This window comes from Anthonomus grandis, chromosome 6, assembly GCF_022605725.1.
Source record: "Anthonomus grandis grandis chromosome 6, icAntGran1.3, whole genome shotgun sequence".
Classification (NCBI taxonomy): domain Eukaryota; kingdom Metazoa; phylum Arthropoda; class Insecta; order Coleoptera; family Curculionidae; genus Anthonomus; species Anthonomus grandis.
The window spans coordinates 32,966,953-32,983,153 of NC_065551.1; the positions used below are offsets into that span (position 1 = coordinate 32,966,953).

General features: G+C 30.4%; 1 protein-coding gene across 7 annotated transcripts in view; it reads left to right on the plus strand.

Moving 5' to 3' along the window:
• Positions 1–24: 24 nt before the first annotated feature.
• Positions 25–16,201, plus strand: part of LOC126737497 (protein argonaute-2-like) — a 63,272-nt gene continuing 47,095 nt past the window's right edge. The window contains exons 1-5 of one of the 7 annotated variants that reach the window (XM_050442414.1): positions 25–147; positions 1,793–1,831; positions 1,894–2,001; positions 14,383–14,889; positions 15,022–15,198. In XM_050442414.1, coding sequence (XP_050298371.1) covers positions 1,816–1,831; positions 1,894–2,001; positions 14,383–14,889; positions 15,022–15,198 — 808 coding nt within the window. In that variant the 5' untranslated portion in view covers positions 25–147; positions 1,793–1,815. Of the gene's footprint in view, positions 148–1,792; positions 1,832–1,893; positions 2,002–14,382; positions 15,199–16,201 lie in introns of all 7 variants that reach the window. The other 6 variants (XM_050442412.1, XM_050442415.1, XM_050442417.1 and 3 more) reach the window with 6 other exon arrangements.

Genomic DNA, 16,201 nt, shown 5'->3' on the forward strand with positions numbered 1-16,201 from the left:
TCTTGTGGCAGAGGTGTAACGTGCATTGGGGGATTTTTCAGATTCACCTTATATAAAGAAATTTGAGAAATTTCTACCATTCTAGAAAATACGCGGTTTGTTGTGGTCCCTATTATATTATTCGTTTTTTAGGTGCAGAAATAACTGGTAAGAATTCTTCTATCTTTGATTGAGCCTATATTGCATATCCCAAATCTATTTGTTTATATAAAAAAACTCCAATAATAGGGAACATCTATTGCAAAAACAAACTACACCATGTAATCAGGTTTACTAAACTAGCTAAAATCTCCCACTAAATTGGACATACTTCTTAAGCTCATCAAATTCATGCCTTCATCAGTGTGAGGCAAGTTTCCAGCATAAAAACTCTATAACCCAATGTTCTCTTATTTAAATCAATGCTTAGTAAATGACTAAGAACTATTTCCTTTATAAGAGGCACACTTATGAGATGCTGAAGTCTCAGTTTGAGGCTAACAAGTTGTCCCTAAATTCTAGAACAATTAGTTACTCTAGCACATAAAGCTGGTGTTACCAATGAGGTTCATGTTAAATACCTTGGAATATACTTTAATCCAGGTATGACTTGGTTATGACAATTTGGTAAATTTGTGCATAAAACTGTCCAGTGTCATATCTTACAAGGAACTTTGTATTGTCGCAATGTTATGCAGTGCATATTCTTCTATTCTTCTTCTTATTCCTTAGAACAGGTTCTTAATTTATGTAGGTTATAAGCATGTTCTGAATCTCGAAATGTTTAGATGTAAAAAACTTATGAGCCAGTATTTGTTTATAAACTTCTTGATAAAGAAGCTTAGAACAGTGAACACATTTAACCTGGAATCCCATTGTATACTTTATGGTCAACATAATTCATAAAATTGTGGAATGGTGGCAGTTAAGCAAATGAAAATATATATTTTCAATGGTAGTGTCAACCAAATAAAACAAAATCTGTTATTTATACACTTATTTATTAATTCAAAATTAGTACAATAAGCAAAAAATAAAAAAATACATACAGATTAAAATGCTTTTAAAAAATTCATATTTTCTTGATTTTATTCAACATCAATAGTGAAAAGGTCATTTAAATTATAGATCCTATAATAGATTTACTTGGTCCGTTTACTTTTTATTATTTGCCTATTTAGTCAGTGCCAATTCAACCCCAACTATGCTCAACATGTTCTTCTTTTATCTTTTTTTTGTTGTAATAAAACAGTATAAAGAAATTTTATAATTTACCCATAAATGAATAGGATCTGAGTCTGCAAGGACCTTGTCGGCAGCCCATCATGTGTGCTTCACTTTTCAACTTTCCTATGCTATGTGTATATCATATTTTATATTACTGTAATTTGTATAAATAGGTTGATTTGATTTAAACTGTTACATTTGCATCCAAAGCTCTTTTAACCTAAGGCACAGTTAACAGATTCCTACTTAACATTCAGAAATGTAACATGTCAGTTTCTTTGTCCAAAGATTGACTTTGGTTACATATATGCAACTGGTTCAATGATGTTTAGTTATAGTTTGATGTTGATCTGTCTGGGATTGAACAATTTCAAATCTGCTTTTTCAGATAGAAGTAAATTGTTAGTCATTTGAGCAATTAACATACTACCCATTATTAGTTTTAGATTGTACCAGGTACTGAGTTGGATCTTGTTGGTTACATTACTGAAGTTATTGTATTGTATGTGTCAATATTTAAATAATAATTGTCTTATAATTAACATTAAAAAGAGAACAATGATTTTATTTTTTTTTCTTTTTCTAGAGTAACCTGAATAGTTGTAAACCATGGGAAAAAAGAAAGGTACTTTGCATTTATGAAATATGATCCTCTGAAAATTGTTTATTAATTATTTGTTTGTCTAGGAAAAAAACCACAAGATGGAGATGGGCAGGGACAAGGGTCAGGCGAAGGTTCCTCCCAACAGCCGCCCAAAGGGCCTCAACAAGGGCAGCAGAGGGATGGAGCTAGAGGTAAGATTAATGAACTTTTACGAATTCTATTAGCAGTGTAACGAGTGGGTATTATAATAAGTTAACATTAAAACTTTTTTTTTGAATCCTTCCTTTACCCAGTATAATAATTTTGGATTGATAATGTTTTGTTATATTTGTGGATTTCGATGGGATGGTACTTTATTTATATCTACCTTTCTAGGATGTCTCAAATTGTTCTGCTCAATGAAAATGTTGAAAGCAAATACAATATAAAACATGTGGTCCTTGAGGGGTCAGTCTTAGGTCCTCTGCTATTCCTTGCGATTCCTCTATGTTGCTTATTCATGCATTCTTCTGGGATGGTCTTAAACATACTTACCATATTTTTTTTTTTTTTTTATTTTTTAGAGAGGTTAAAAAAATCTGCAAACAGACACCCCGGGCCGGCCCGGGATAGTGTGGGGTTAAGGCTTTTTCCAGCCCCGACCCACTAAAAACCATTCCTCTAAGTCAATTTTCAGGGAAGCACACTGATACATGCTTGGTCAATATTTTCAAGGGAAAATGCACACTGATACATGCTTGGTCAATTTTATTCAGGGAAGCACACTGATACATGCTTGGTCAATATTTTCAAGGAAAAATGCACACTTATACATGCTTGGTCAATATTTTCAAGGGAAAATGCGCACTTATACATGCTTGGTCAATTTTATTCAAGGAAGCACACTGATACATGATTGGTCAATATTTTCAAGGGAAAATGCACACTTATACATGCTTGGTCAATATTTTCAAGGGAAAATGCACACTGATACATGCTTGGTCAATATTTTCAAGGGAAAATGCACACTGATACATGCTTGGTCAATATTTTCAAGGGAAAATGCACACTGATACATGCTTGGTCAATATTTTCAAGAGAAAATGCACACTTATACATGTTTGGTCAATTTTATTCAGGGAAGCACACTGATACATGCTTGGTCAATATTTTCAAGAGAAAATGCACACTTATACATGTTTGGTCAATTTTATTCAGGGAAGCACACTGATACATGCTTGGTCAATATTTTCAAGGGAAAATGCACACTGATACATGCTTGGTCAATATTTTCAAGAGAAAATGCACACTTATACATGTTTGGTCAATTTTATTCAGGGAAGCACACTGATACATGCTTGGTCAATATTTTCAAGGAAAAATGCACACTTATACATGCTTGGTCAATATTTTCAAGGGAAAATGCACACTTATACATGTTTGGTTAATTTTATTCAGGGAAGCACACTGATACATGCTTGGTCAATATTTTCAAGGAAAAATGCACACTTATACATGCTTGGTCAATATTTTCAAGGGAAAATGCACACTTATACATGTTTTGTCAATTTTATTCAGGGAAGCACACTGATACATGCTTGGTCAATATTTTCAAGGGAAAATGCACACTTATACATGCTTGGTCAATATTTTCAAGGGAAAATGCACACTTATACATGTTTTGTCAATTTTATTCAGGGAAGCACACTGATACATGCTTGGTCAATATTTTCAAGGGAAAATGCACACCTATACATGCTTGGTCAATATTTTTAAGGGAAAATGCACACTTATACATGTTTTGTCAATTTTATTCAGGGAAGCACACTGATACATGCTTGGTCAATATTTTCAAGGGAAAATGCACACTTATACATGCTTGGTCAATATTTTCAAGGGAAAATGCACACTGATACATGCTTGGTCAATATTTTCAAGGGAAAATGCACACTTATACATGCTTGGTCAATTTTATTCAGGGAAGCACACTGATACATGCTTGGTCAATATTTTCAAGGAAAAATGCACACTTATACATGCTTGGTCAATATTTTCAAGGGAAAATGCACACTTATACATGCTTGGTCAATTTTATTCAAGGAAGCACACTGATACATGATTGGTCAATATTTTCAAGGGGAAATGCACACTTATACATGCTTGGTCAATTTTATTCAGGGAAGCACACTGATACATGCTTGGTCAATATTTTCAAGGAAAAATGCACACTTATACATGCTTGGTCAATATTTTCAAGGGAAAATGCACACTGATACATGATTGGTCAATATTTTCAAGGGAAAATGCACACTTATACATGTTTTGTCAATTTTATTCAGGGAAGCACACTGATACATGCTTGGTCAATATTTTCAAGGGAAAATGCACACTTATACATGTTTTGTCAATTTTATTCAGGGAAGCACACTGATACATGCTTGGTCAATATTTTCAAGGAAAAATGCACACTTATACATGCTTGGTCAATATTTTCAAGGGAAAATGCACACTTATACATGTTTTGTCAATTTTATTCAGGGAAGCGCACTGATACATGCTTGGTCAATATTTTCAAGGGAAAATGCACACTGATACATGCTTGGTCAATATTTTCAAGGGAAAATGCACACTTATACATGCTTGGTCAATATTTTCAAGGGAAAATGCACACTTATACATGTTTTGTCAATTTTATTCAGGGAAGCACACTGATACATGCTTGGTCAATATTTTTAAGGGAAAATGCACACTTATACATGTTTTGTCAATTTTATTCAGGGAAGCACACTGATACATGCTTGGTCAATATTTTCAAGGAAAAATGCACACTTATACATGCTTGGTCAATATTTTCAAGGAAAAATGCACACTGATACATGCTTGGTCAATATTTTCAAGGGAAAATGCACACTTATACATGTTTTGTCAATTTTATTCAGGGAAGCACACTGATACATGCTTGGTCAATATTTTCAAGGGAAAATGCACACTGATACATGCTTGGTCAATATTTTCAAGGGAAAATGCACACTTATACATGTTTTGTCAATTTTATTCAGGGAAGCACACTGATACATGCTTGGTCAATATTTTCAAGGAAAAATGCACACTTATACATGCTTGGTCAATATTTTCAAGGGAAAATGCACACTGATACATGCTTGGTCAATATTTTCAAGGAAAATGCACACTTATACATGTTTTGTCAATTTTATTCAGGGAAGCACACTGATACATGCTTGGTCAATATTTTCAAGGGAAAATGCACATTTATACATGTTTTGTCAATTTTATTCAGGGAAGCACACTGATACATGCTTGGTCAATATTTTCAAGGGAAAATGCACATTTATACATGTTTTGTCAATTTTATTCAGGGAAGCACACTGATACATGCTTGGTCAATATTTTCAAGGGAAAATGCACATTTATACATGTTTTGTCAATTTTATTCAGGGAAGCACACTGATACATGCTTGGTCAATATTTTCAAGGGAAAATGCACACTTATACATGTTTTGTCAATTTTATTCAGGGAAGCACACTGATACATGCTTGGTCAATATTTTCAAGGAAAAATGCACACTTATACATGCTTGGTCAATATTTTCAAGGGAAAATGCACACTGATACATGCTTGGTCAATATTTTCAAGGAAAATGCACACTTATACATGTTTTGTCAATTTTATTCAGGGAAGCACACTGATACATGCTTGGTCAATATTTTCAAGGGAAAATGCACATTTATACATGTTTTGTCAATTTTATTCAGGGAAGCACACTGATACATGCTTGGTCAATATTTTCAAGGGAAAATGCACATTTATACATGTTTTGTCAATTTTATTCAGGGAAGCACACTGATACATGCTTGGTCAATATTTTTAAGGGAAAGTGCACACTTATACATGCTTTGTCAATTTTTCAAGGAGAAAACACACTGGTTACATGCTGTAATACTTTCTACGATTGGATATTCAATAATTTTTAAAATATTTGATTCTTAATAAATGTTACTTAGAAGAGCCCCCTTTTAAATCCCCTTCTATCAAGAGAAAACAATTTTAATAAGAAAATTTAACGCATAAATTTTCTATAGTAACCCCAAGATTTTAAAAGGAATTTCGACTTTTATACATATTCTTAAAAGTGCAGATTTAACGCATAAATTTCCCATAAAAGAGAAGAAAAGAGTAATAAGAACAACCCAAGTATTGAACTTTGATTTAAAAGAGTGTCTATTGTATGCCCCTTAAAAGATGTGAATTTAGCGAATAAATTCACAGTAAATCTTTGAAAGAGTGTCTTTATTATAAAATTAAAAAATAAAAATTTAAGAGTGTCTATTGTATACCCTCTAGAAGATGTGAATTTAGCAAATAAATTCACAGTGAATCTTTGAAAGAGTGTCTTTATTATAAAATTGAAAAATAAAAATTTAAGAGAGTGTCTATTGTATGCCCCTTAAAAAATGTGAATTTAGCGAATAAATTCACAGTAAATCTTAGAAAGAGTGTCTTTATTATAAAATTAAAATTTAAGAAAGTGTCTATTGTATGCCCTTTAGAAGATGTGAATTTAGCGAATAAATTCACAGTAAATCTTTGAAAGAGTGTCTTTATTATAAAATTAAAAAATAAAAATTTAAGAGAGTGTCTATTGTATGCCCTTTAGAAGATGTGAATTTAGCGAATAAATTCACAGTTAAACTTTGAAAGAGTGTCTTTATTATAAAATTAAAAATTAAAAATTTAAGAGAGGGTCTATTGTATGCCCTTTAGAAGATGTGAATTTAGCGAATAAATTCACAGTAAATCTTTGAAAGAGTGTCTTTATTATAAAATGAAAAAATAAAAATTTAAGAGAGTGTCTATTGTATGCCCTTTAGAAGATGTGAATTTAGCGAATAAATTCACAGTAAATCTTTGAAAGAGTGTCTTTATTATAAAATTGAAAAATAAAAATTTAAGAGAGTGTCTATTGTATGCCCTTTAGAAGATGTGAATTTAGCGAATAAATTCACAATAAATCTTTGAAAGAGTGTCTTTATTATAAAATTGAAAAATAAAAATTTAAGAGAGTGTCTATTGTATGCCCTTCAGAAGATGTGAATTTAGCGAATAAATTCACAGTGAATCTTTGAAAGAGTGTCTTTATTATAAAATGAAAAAATAAAAATTTAAGAGAGTGTCTATTGTATGCCCCTTAAAAGATGTGAATTTAGCGAATAAATTCACAGTAAATCTTTGAAAGAGTGTCTTTATTATAAAATTGAAAAATAAAAATTTAAGAGAGTGTCTATTGTATGCCCTTTAGAAGATGTGAATTTAGCGAATAAATTCACAATAAATCTTTGAAAGAGTGTCTTTATTATAAAATTGAAAAATAAAAATTTAAGAGAGTGTCTATTGTATGCCCTTTAGAAGATGTGAGTTTAGCGAATAAATTCACAATAAATCTTTGAAAGAGAGTCTTTATTATTAAATTAAAAAATAAAAATTTAAGAGAGTGTCTATTGTATGCCCTTTAGAAGATGTGAGTTTAGCGAATAAATTCACAGTAAATCTTTGAAAGAGTGTCTTTATTATTAAATTAAAAAATAAAAATTTAAGAGAGTGTCTATTGTATGCCCTTTAGAAGATGTGAATTTAGCGAATAAATTCACAATAAATCTTTGAAAGAGTGTCTTTATTATTAAATTAAAAAATAAAAATTTAAGAGAGTGTCTATTGTATGCCCTTTAGAAGATGTGAATTTAGCGAATAAATTCACAGTAAATCTTTGAAAGAGTGTCTTTATTATAAAATTGAAAAATAAAAATTTAAGAGAGTGTCTATTGTATGCCCTTTAGAAGATGTGAATTTAGCGAATAAATTCACAATAAATCTTTGAAAGAGTGTCTTTATTATTAAATTAAAAAATAAAAATTTAAGAGAGTGTCTATTGTATGCCCTTTAGAAGATGTGAATTTAGCGAATAAATTCACAGTAAATCTTTGAAAGAGTGTCTTTATTATAAAATTGAAAAATAAAAATTTAAGAGAGTGTCTATTGTATGCCCTTTAGAAGATGTGAATTTAGCGAATAAATTCACAGTATATCTTTGAAAGAGTGTCTTTATTATAAAATTAAAAAATAAAAATTTAAGAGAGTGTCTATTGTATGCACTTTAGAAGATGTGAATTTAGCGAATAAATTCACAGTAAATCTTTGAAAGAGTGTCTTTATTAAAAAATTAAAAAATAAAAATTTAAGAGAGTGTCTATTGTATGCCCTTTAGAAGATGTGAATTTAGCGAATAAATTCACAGTAAATCTTTGAAAGAGTGTCTTTATTATAAAATTAAAAAATAAAAATTTAAGAGAGTGTCTATTGTATGCACTTTAGAAGATGTGAATTTAGCGAATAAATTCACAGTAAATCTTTGAAAGAGTGTCTTTATTAAAAAATAAAAATTTAAGAGAGTGTCTATTGTATGCACTTTAGAAGATGTGAATTTAGCGAATAAATTCACAGTAAATCTTTGAAAGAGTGTCTTTATTATTAAATAAAAAAATAAAAATTTAAGATAGTGTCTATTGTATGCCCTTTAGAAGATGTGAATTTAGCGAATAAATTCACAGTAAATCTTTGAAAGAGTGTCTTTATTATAAAATTAAAAAATAAAAATTTAAGAGAGTGTCTATTGTATGCACTTTAGAAGATGTGAATTTAGCGAATAAATTCACAGTAAATCTTTGAAAGAGTGTCTTTATTAAAAAATAAAAATTTAAGAGAGTGTCTATTGTATGCACTTTAGAAGATGTGAATTTAGCGAATAAATTCACAGTAAATCTTTGAAAGAGTGTCTTTATTAAAAAATTAAAAAATAAAAATTTAAGAGAGTGTCTATTGTATGCACTTTAGAAGATGTGAATTTAGCGAATAAATTCACAGTAAATCTTTGAAAGAGTGTCTTCATTAAAAAATAAAAATTTAAGAGAGTGTCTATTGTATGCCCCTTAAAAAATGTGAATTTAGCGAATAAATTCACAGTAAATCTTTGAAAGAGTGTCTTTATTAAAAAATAAAAATTTAAGAGTGTCTATTGTATGCCCCTTAAAAAATGTGAATTTAGCGAATAAATTCACAGTAAATCTTTGAAAGAGTGTCTTTATTAAAAAATAAAAATTTAAGAGAGTGTCTATTGTATGCCCCTTAAAAAATGTGAATTTAGCGAATAAATTCACAGTAAATCTTTGAAAGAGTGTCTTTATTAAAAAATTAAAATTTAAGAGAGTGTCTATTGTATGCCCCTTAAAAAATGTGAATTTAGCGAATAAATTCACAGTAAATCTTTGAAAGAGTGTCTTTATTAAAAAATTAAAAAATAAAAATTTAAGAGAGTGTCTATTGTATGCCCTTTAGAAGATGTGCATTTAGCGAATAAATTCACAGTGAATCTTTGAAAGAGTGTCTTTATTATAAAATTAAAAAATAAAAATTTAAGATAGTGTCTATTGTATGCCCTTTAGAAGATGTGAATTTAGCGAATAAATTCACAGTTAATCTTTGAAAGAGTGTCTTTATTATAAAATTGAAAAATAAAAATTTAAGAGAGTGTCCATTGAATGCCCTTTAGAAGATGTGAATTTAGCGAATAAATTCACAGTAAAACTTTGAAAGAGTGTCTTTATTATAAAATTGAAAAATAAAAATTTAAGAGAGTGTCTATTGTATGCCCTTTAGAAGATGTGAATTTAGCGAATAAATTCACAGTAAATCTTTGAAAGAGTGTCTTTATTATTAAATTAAAAAATAAAAATTTAAGAGAGTGTCTATTGTATGCCCTTTAGAAGATGTGAGTTTAGCGAATAAATTCACAGTAAATCTTTGAAAGAGTGTCTTTATTATTAAATTAAAAAATAAAAATTTAAGAGAGTGTCTATTGTATGCCCTTTAGAAGATGTGAATTTAGCGAATAAATTCACAATAAATCTTTGAAAGAGTGTCTTTATTATTAAATTAAAAAATAAAAATTTAAGAGAGTGTCTATTGTATGCCCTTTAGAAGATGTGAATTTAGCGAATAAATTCACAGTAAATCTTTGAAAGAGTGTCTTTATTATAAAATTGAAAAATAAAAATTTAAGAGAGTGTCTATTGTATGCCCTTTAGAAGATGTGAATTTAGCGAATAAATTCACAGTATATCTTTGAAAGAGTGTCTTTATTATAAAATTAAAAAATAAAAATTTAAGAGAGTGTCTATTGTATGCACTTTAGAAGATGTGCATTTAGCGAATAAATTCACAGTGAATCTTTGAAAGAGTGTCTTTATTAAAAAATTAAAAAATAAAAATTTAAGAGAGTGTCTATTGTATGCACTTTAGAAGATGTGAATTTAGCGAATAAATTCACAGTAAATCTTTGAAAGAGTGTCTTCATTAAAAAATAAAAATTTAAGAGAGTGTCTATTGTATGCCCCTTAAAAAATGTGAATTTAGCGAATAAATTCACAGTAAATCTTTGAAAGAGTGTCTTTATTAAAAAATAAAAATTTAAGAGTGTCTATTGTATGCCCCTTAAAAAATGTGAATTTAGCGAATAAATTCACAGTAAATCTTTGAAAGAGTGTCTTTATTAAAAAATAAAAATTTAAGAGAGTGTCTATTGTATGCCCCTTAAAAAATGTGAATTTAGCGAATAAATTCACAGTAAATCTTTGAAAGAGTGTCTTTATTAAAAAATTAAAATTTAAGAGAGTGTCTATTGTATGCCCCTTAAAAAATGTGAATTTAGCGAATAAATTCACAGTAAATCTTTGAAAGAGTGTCTTTATTAAAAAATTAAAAAATAAAAATTTAAGAGAGTGTCTATTGTATGCCCTTTAGAAGATGTGCATTTAGCGAATAAATTCACAGTGAATCTTTGAAAGAGTGTCTTTATTATAAAATTAAAAAATAAAAATTTAAGATAGTGTCTATTGTATGCCCTTTAGAAGATGTGAATTTAGCGAATAAATTCACAGTTAATCTTTGAAAGAGTGTCTTTATTATAAAATTGAAAAATAAAAATTTAAGAGAGTGTCCATTGAATGCCCTTTAGAAGATGTGAATTTAGCGAATAAATTCACAGTAAAACTTTGAAAGAGTGTCTTTATTATAAAATTGAAAAATAAAAATTTAAGAGAGGGTCTATTGTATGCCCTTTAGAAGATGTGAATTTAGCGAATAAATTCACAGTAAATCTTTGAAAGAGTGTCTTTATTATTAAATTAAAAAATAAAAATTTAAGAGAGTGTCTATTGTATGCCCTTTAGAAGATGTGAGTTTAGCGAATAAATTCACAGTAAATCTTTGAAAGAGTGTCTTTATTATTAAATTAAAAAATAAAAATTTAAGAGAGTGTCTATTGTATGCCCTTTAGAAGATGTGAATTTAGCGAATAAATTCACAATAAATCTTTGAAAGAGTGTCTTTATTATTAAATTAAAAAATAAAAATTTAAGAGAGTGTCTATTGTATGCCCTTTAGAAGATGTGAATTTAGCGAATAAATTCACAGTAAATCTTTGAAAGAGTGTCTTTATTATAAAATTGAAAAATAAAAATTTAAGAGAGTGTCTATTGTATGCCCTTTAGAAGATGTGAATTTAGCGAATAAATTCACAGTATATCTTTGAAAGAGTGTCTTTATTATAAAATTAAAAAATAAAAATTTAAGAGAGTGTCTATTGTATGCACTTTAGAAGATGTGAATTTAGCGAATAAATTCACAGTAAATCTTTGAAAGAGTGTCTTTATTAAAAAATTAAAAAATAAAAATTTAAGAGAGTGTCTATTGTATGCCCTTTAGAAGATGTGAATTTAGCGAATAAATTCACAGTAAATCTTTGAAAGAGTGTCTTTATTATAAAATTAAAAAATAAAAATTTAAGAGAGTGTCTATTGTATGCACTTTAGAAGATGTGAATTTAGCGAATAAATTCACAGTAAATCTTTGAAAGAGTGTCTTTATTAAAAAATAAAAATTTAAGAGAGTGTCTATTGTATGCACTTTAGAAGATGTGAATTTAGCGAATAAATTCACAGTAAATCTTTGAAAGAGTGTCTTTATTATTAAATTAAAAAATAAAAATTTAAGATAGTGTCTATTGTATGCCCTTTAGAAGATGTGAATTTAGCGAATAAATTCACAGTAAATCTTTGAAAGAGTGTCTTTATTATAAAATTAAAAAATAAAAATTTAAGAGAGTGTCTATTGTATGCACTTTAGAAGATGTGAATTTAGCGAATAAATTCACAGTAAATCTTTGAAAGAGTGTCTTTATTAAAAAATAAAAATTTAAGAGAGTGTCTATTGTATGCACTTTAGAAGATGTGAATTTAGCGAATAAATTCACAGTAAATCTTTGAAAGAGTGTCTTTATTAAAAAATTAAAAAATAAAAATTTAAGAGAGTGTCTATTGTATGCACTTTAGAAGATGTGAATTTAGCGAATAAATTCACAGTAAATCTTTGAAAGAGTGTCTTCATTAAAAAATAAAAATTTAAGAGAGTGTCTATTGTATGCCCCTTAAAAAATGTGAATTTAGCGAATAAATTCACAGTAAATCTTTGAAAGAGTGTCTTTATTAAAAAATAAAAATTTAAGAGTGTCTATTGTATGCCCCTTAAAAAATGTGAATTTAGCGAATAAATTCACAGTAAATCTTTGAAAGAGTGTCTTTATTAAAAAATAAAAATTTAAGAGAGTGTCTATTGTATGCCCCTTAAAAAATGTGAATTTAGCGAATAAATTCACAGTAAATCTTTGAAAGAGTGTCTTTATTAAAAAATTAAAATTTAAGAGAGTGTCTATTGTATGCCCCTTAAAAAATGTGAATTTAGCGAATAAATTCACAGTAAATCTTTGAAAGAGTGTCTTTATTAAAAAATTAAAAAATAAAAATTTAAGAGAGTGTCTATTGTATGCCCTTTAGAAGATGTGCATTTAGCGAATAAATTCACAGTGAATCTTTGAAAGAGTGTCTTTATTATAAAATTAAAAAATAAAAATTTAAGATAGTGTCTATTGTATGCCCTTTAGAAGATGTGAATTTAGCGAATAAATTCACAGTTAATCTTTGAAAGAGTGTCTTTATTATAAAATTGAAAAATAAAAATTTAAGAGAGTGTCTATTGTATGCCCCTTAAAAAATGTGAATTTAGCGAATAAATTCACAGTAAATCTTTGAAAGAGTGTCTTTATTATAAAATTAAAAAGTATAAATTTAAGAGAGTGTCTATTGTATGCCCCTTAAAAAATGTGAATTTAGCGAATAAATTCACAGTAAATCTTTGAAAGAGTGTCTTTATTATAAAATTAAAAAATAAAAATTTAAGAGTGTCTATTGTATGCCCCTTAGAAGATGTGAATTTAGCGAATAAATTCACATTTTAAAAAATATATGTATTGATTATTGAATATCCAATCGTAGGTAAGAAATCACTAACAAATACCCAAAAGGTCTGTAGAATTAGAATAAAAGATGTAAGAAATTTGATTCGAATTGTCATTAATAGTACTTATGTTTTCATTTAAACGTGAATTTAGCGGAGAATGATTACTAATAAAATATGAATTTAGTGTAAAAGCCAAACAAGCATATCGAATTGTAACGATATCCCGAAGTAATAATTCAAAAAACAATTTTCACTTTTCTCTCGCCATAATAATATACTGATCAAAATTTAATTTTTGTTTCAAACTTACCCGCAGTTGAAAAAACAAATGCACTTTCACACACACACACAATCGTAAAAAAACTTGCACATAATACACTAAATCACAATAAATGTTTATGGCACCACTTCTCTGCTTCCCTTCAACCGATCCCTTCGGCTGCTGCAACACGACTGAACAAAGCAAAGCAAACTACTAAGAGTGCCAAGTGCTCTCCCCACTCCTCCCGAACCCATCCGAGAACACCCGAGACTCGATAAGCAGTCGCAGTGTGCTGCGCGCTTGTACTTACTTTCACTTTCTGTGCGCATCGTAAGTTACGTTATTTAAAAATGAGATTTCTGCATAATGTATAGGGAAATATCAATTTTTTTTTGGTTTTGAGATTTCCGTAGATGTATTTATGCAAGATACAATATCTCTAAAATTAACTATGTTTATGTAACGCAAAATATCAGGTTACACATCAAGTCAAATATTTGGGCGCAATTGTTGACAAAAAACCTTACTTGGAAAGCGCATATTAACAGCGTATTTTCTAAACGTGAAAAAGGACTTAACTGTCTAAGATACCTCACAAAAACTTGGTGGGGATGTGAGGTACCAACGGCTTTAGTCCTTTAATAAGTCTCACGTAAGATCCATAATTGATTACGAATGTTATTTTTATGGATCTGCTTCCAATAGCTTACTACGGCACGTACGTAGAATTCAATATAAAGTCTTACGAATTAGCCTCGGTGGTATGCGGTCTGCACCTGGTAAAGCACCTTTAGTTGAATCTTTAGAACTTATTTTGGGTATCATGGTTACTCGTGTGAGTCACCATTGAAATTTGATCTGACAAATGACTTTATAACTTGAATATTCTCATGTGCTTTTTAACAGCCGCTCAACAGCAGCAGCAGCAGCAACGAGGGCCTCCACCCCAAGGAAGAGGTCGAGGAGGTCAAACTCCTCAGCAAGGCCCCCCTTCCGATTGGAGAGGTCAGGGTAGGGAAGCTGCTCAACAACAACAACAAGGGCCTCCACCCCAGGGAAGAGGCCAAGGAGGCGATCGAGCTTCTCAGCAACAACAAGGTCCTCCACCTGGATGGGGAGGTCATGGTGGACCAGCTCCTCAACAACAGCCAAGAGGTCCTCCTCGACAACAACAATGGGGACCACCTCAACAGCAACAGGGAGGCCCTCCTCCACAACAGCAACAACAAGGTCCTCCACCTGGATGGGGAGGTCATGGTGGACCAGCTCCTCAACAACAGCCAAGAGGTCCTCCTCGACAACAACAATGGGGACCACCTCAACAGGGAGGCCCTCCTCCACAACAGCAACAACAAGGTCCTCCACCTGGATGGGGAGGTCATGGTGGACCAACTCCTAAACAACAGCCAAGAGGTCCTCCTCGACAACAACAATGGGGACCACCTCAACAGCAACAGGGAGGCCCTCCTCCACAACAGCAACAACAAGGTCCTCCACCTGGATGGGGAGGTCATGGTAAACCAGCTCCTCAACAACAGCCAAGAGGTCCTCCTTTACAACAGCAACAGGGAGGGCCTCCTCCACAACAGCAACAGAGAGGTCCTTCACAACAGCAACAAGGAGGGCCACCGCCACAACAGCAAAAAGGTCCTTCTCAACAGGTGCCAAGAGGTAAACCTCAGCCACCGCAGCCATCTGTGAGTGGAAAGTCCAGTGCTGCAGGTATGTCTATTATTTAGTTAGCTTTTTTTTTATTTGTTTTTATATTAAAACATTTTATTAAAGTAAATATTTATGATGTGAGGGGATAGTACAGAAGTGAATTAACAGAAAAAAAGGGAAATATTTGTTACAGAATGAAAAGCGAGGAAAACATTTTCAAATAAAAAAAACATGGCAAATCATGAGAGAATAATCCATAAATGTCCTGAAAATCTTAGTTTGTCCTGCAATATGGAGCACTAATCTGATTGGGCTTTCTAAATCTGCAGACTGGAATATTAAAATTTACTTTATTTATTTATCTATAAAATCCATTTTAATAAATTTAATATTGCAAACTGGGCAATATCCGCTAGTATTTAAACATGGTATCATTTCTATGAGTCTGGAAATAAAGGAGGTGTTAAGTAACTATCAGCCAGTGGTACTTATTAGAGTTAGTAGAAAAATTTATAAAACTATGCCTAAATGAATTTTTTGACTTAAATAAATTAATCTCAGACAATCAATTTGTTTTTAAACAACACCTTACTACAGAGGACCCAATAAATGCTTGGGTGTGTTTCTTGACTTAAGCAAAGCGTTCGATACTGTGACGCAAAGGATTTTGCTGGCCAAGTTTTGGCATGCATGGAATTGTATATAAACTTTTTTCAATTATATTTACAACATAGAACACAATGTGTCAAAATAAACAGGGACTTAAGCTCTAGCGGTCCATTAACTAAATGTTTAATAAATAAGTGGAGGGAGACTGCAGGATTTTCATTTTATTTTAAAATTACCTGGGGTTTTTTACTTTGGGGTTATAGAAAGTGAATTCTTATTAATCCACTCTGAGATCTGATGCAAGCCATGGTTAATTAAATCTAAGGCTTCAAAAAAAACACCATGTAATGATGGTATATAAATTTTTAAATCAATATTCAATCTCAGGAATTCTGAAAGTCAACGCTTTGCAGTTATCATCTTATCTATGTAGAATTTAAGTAATTTTCTATTT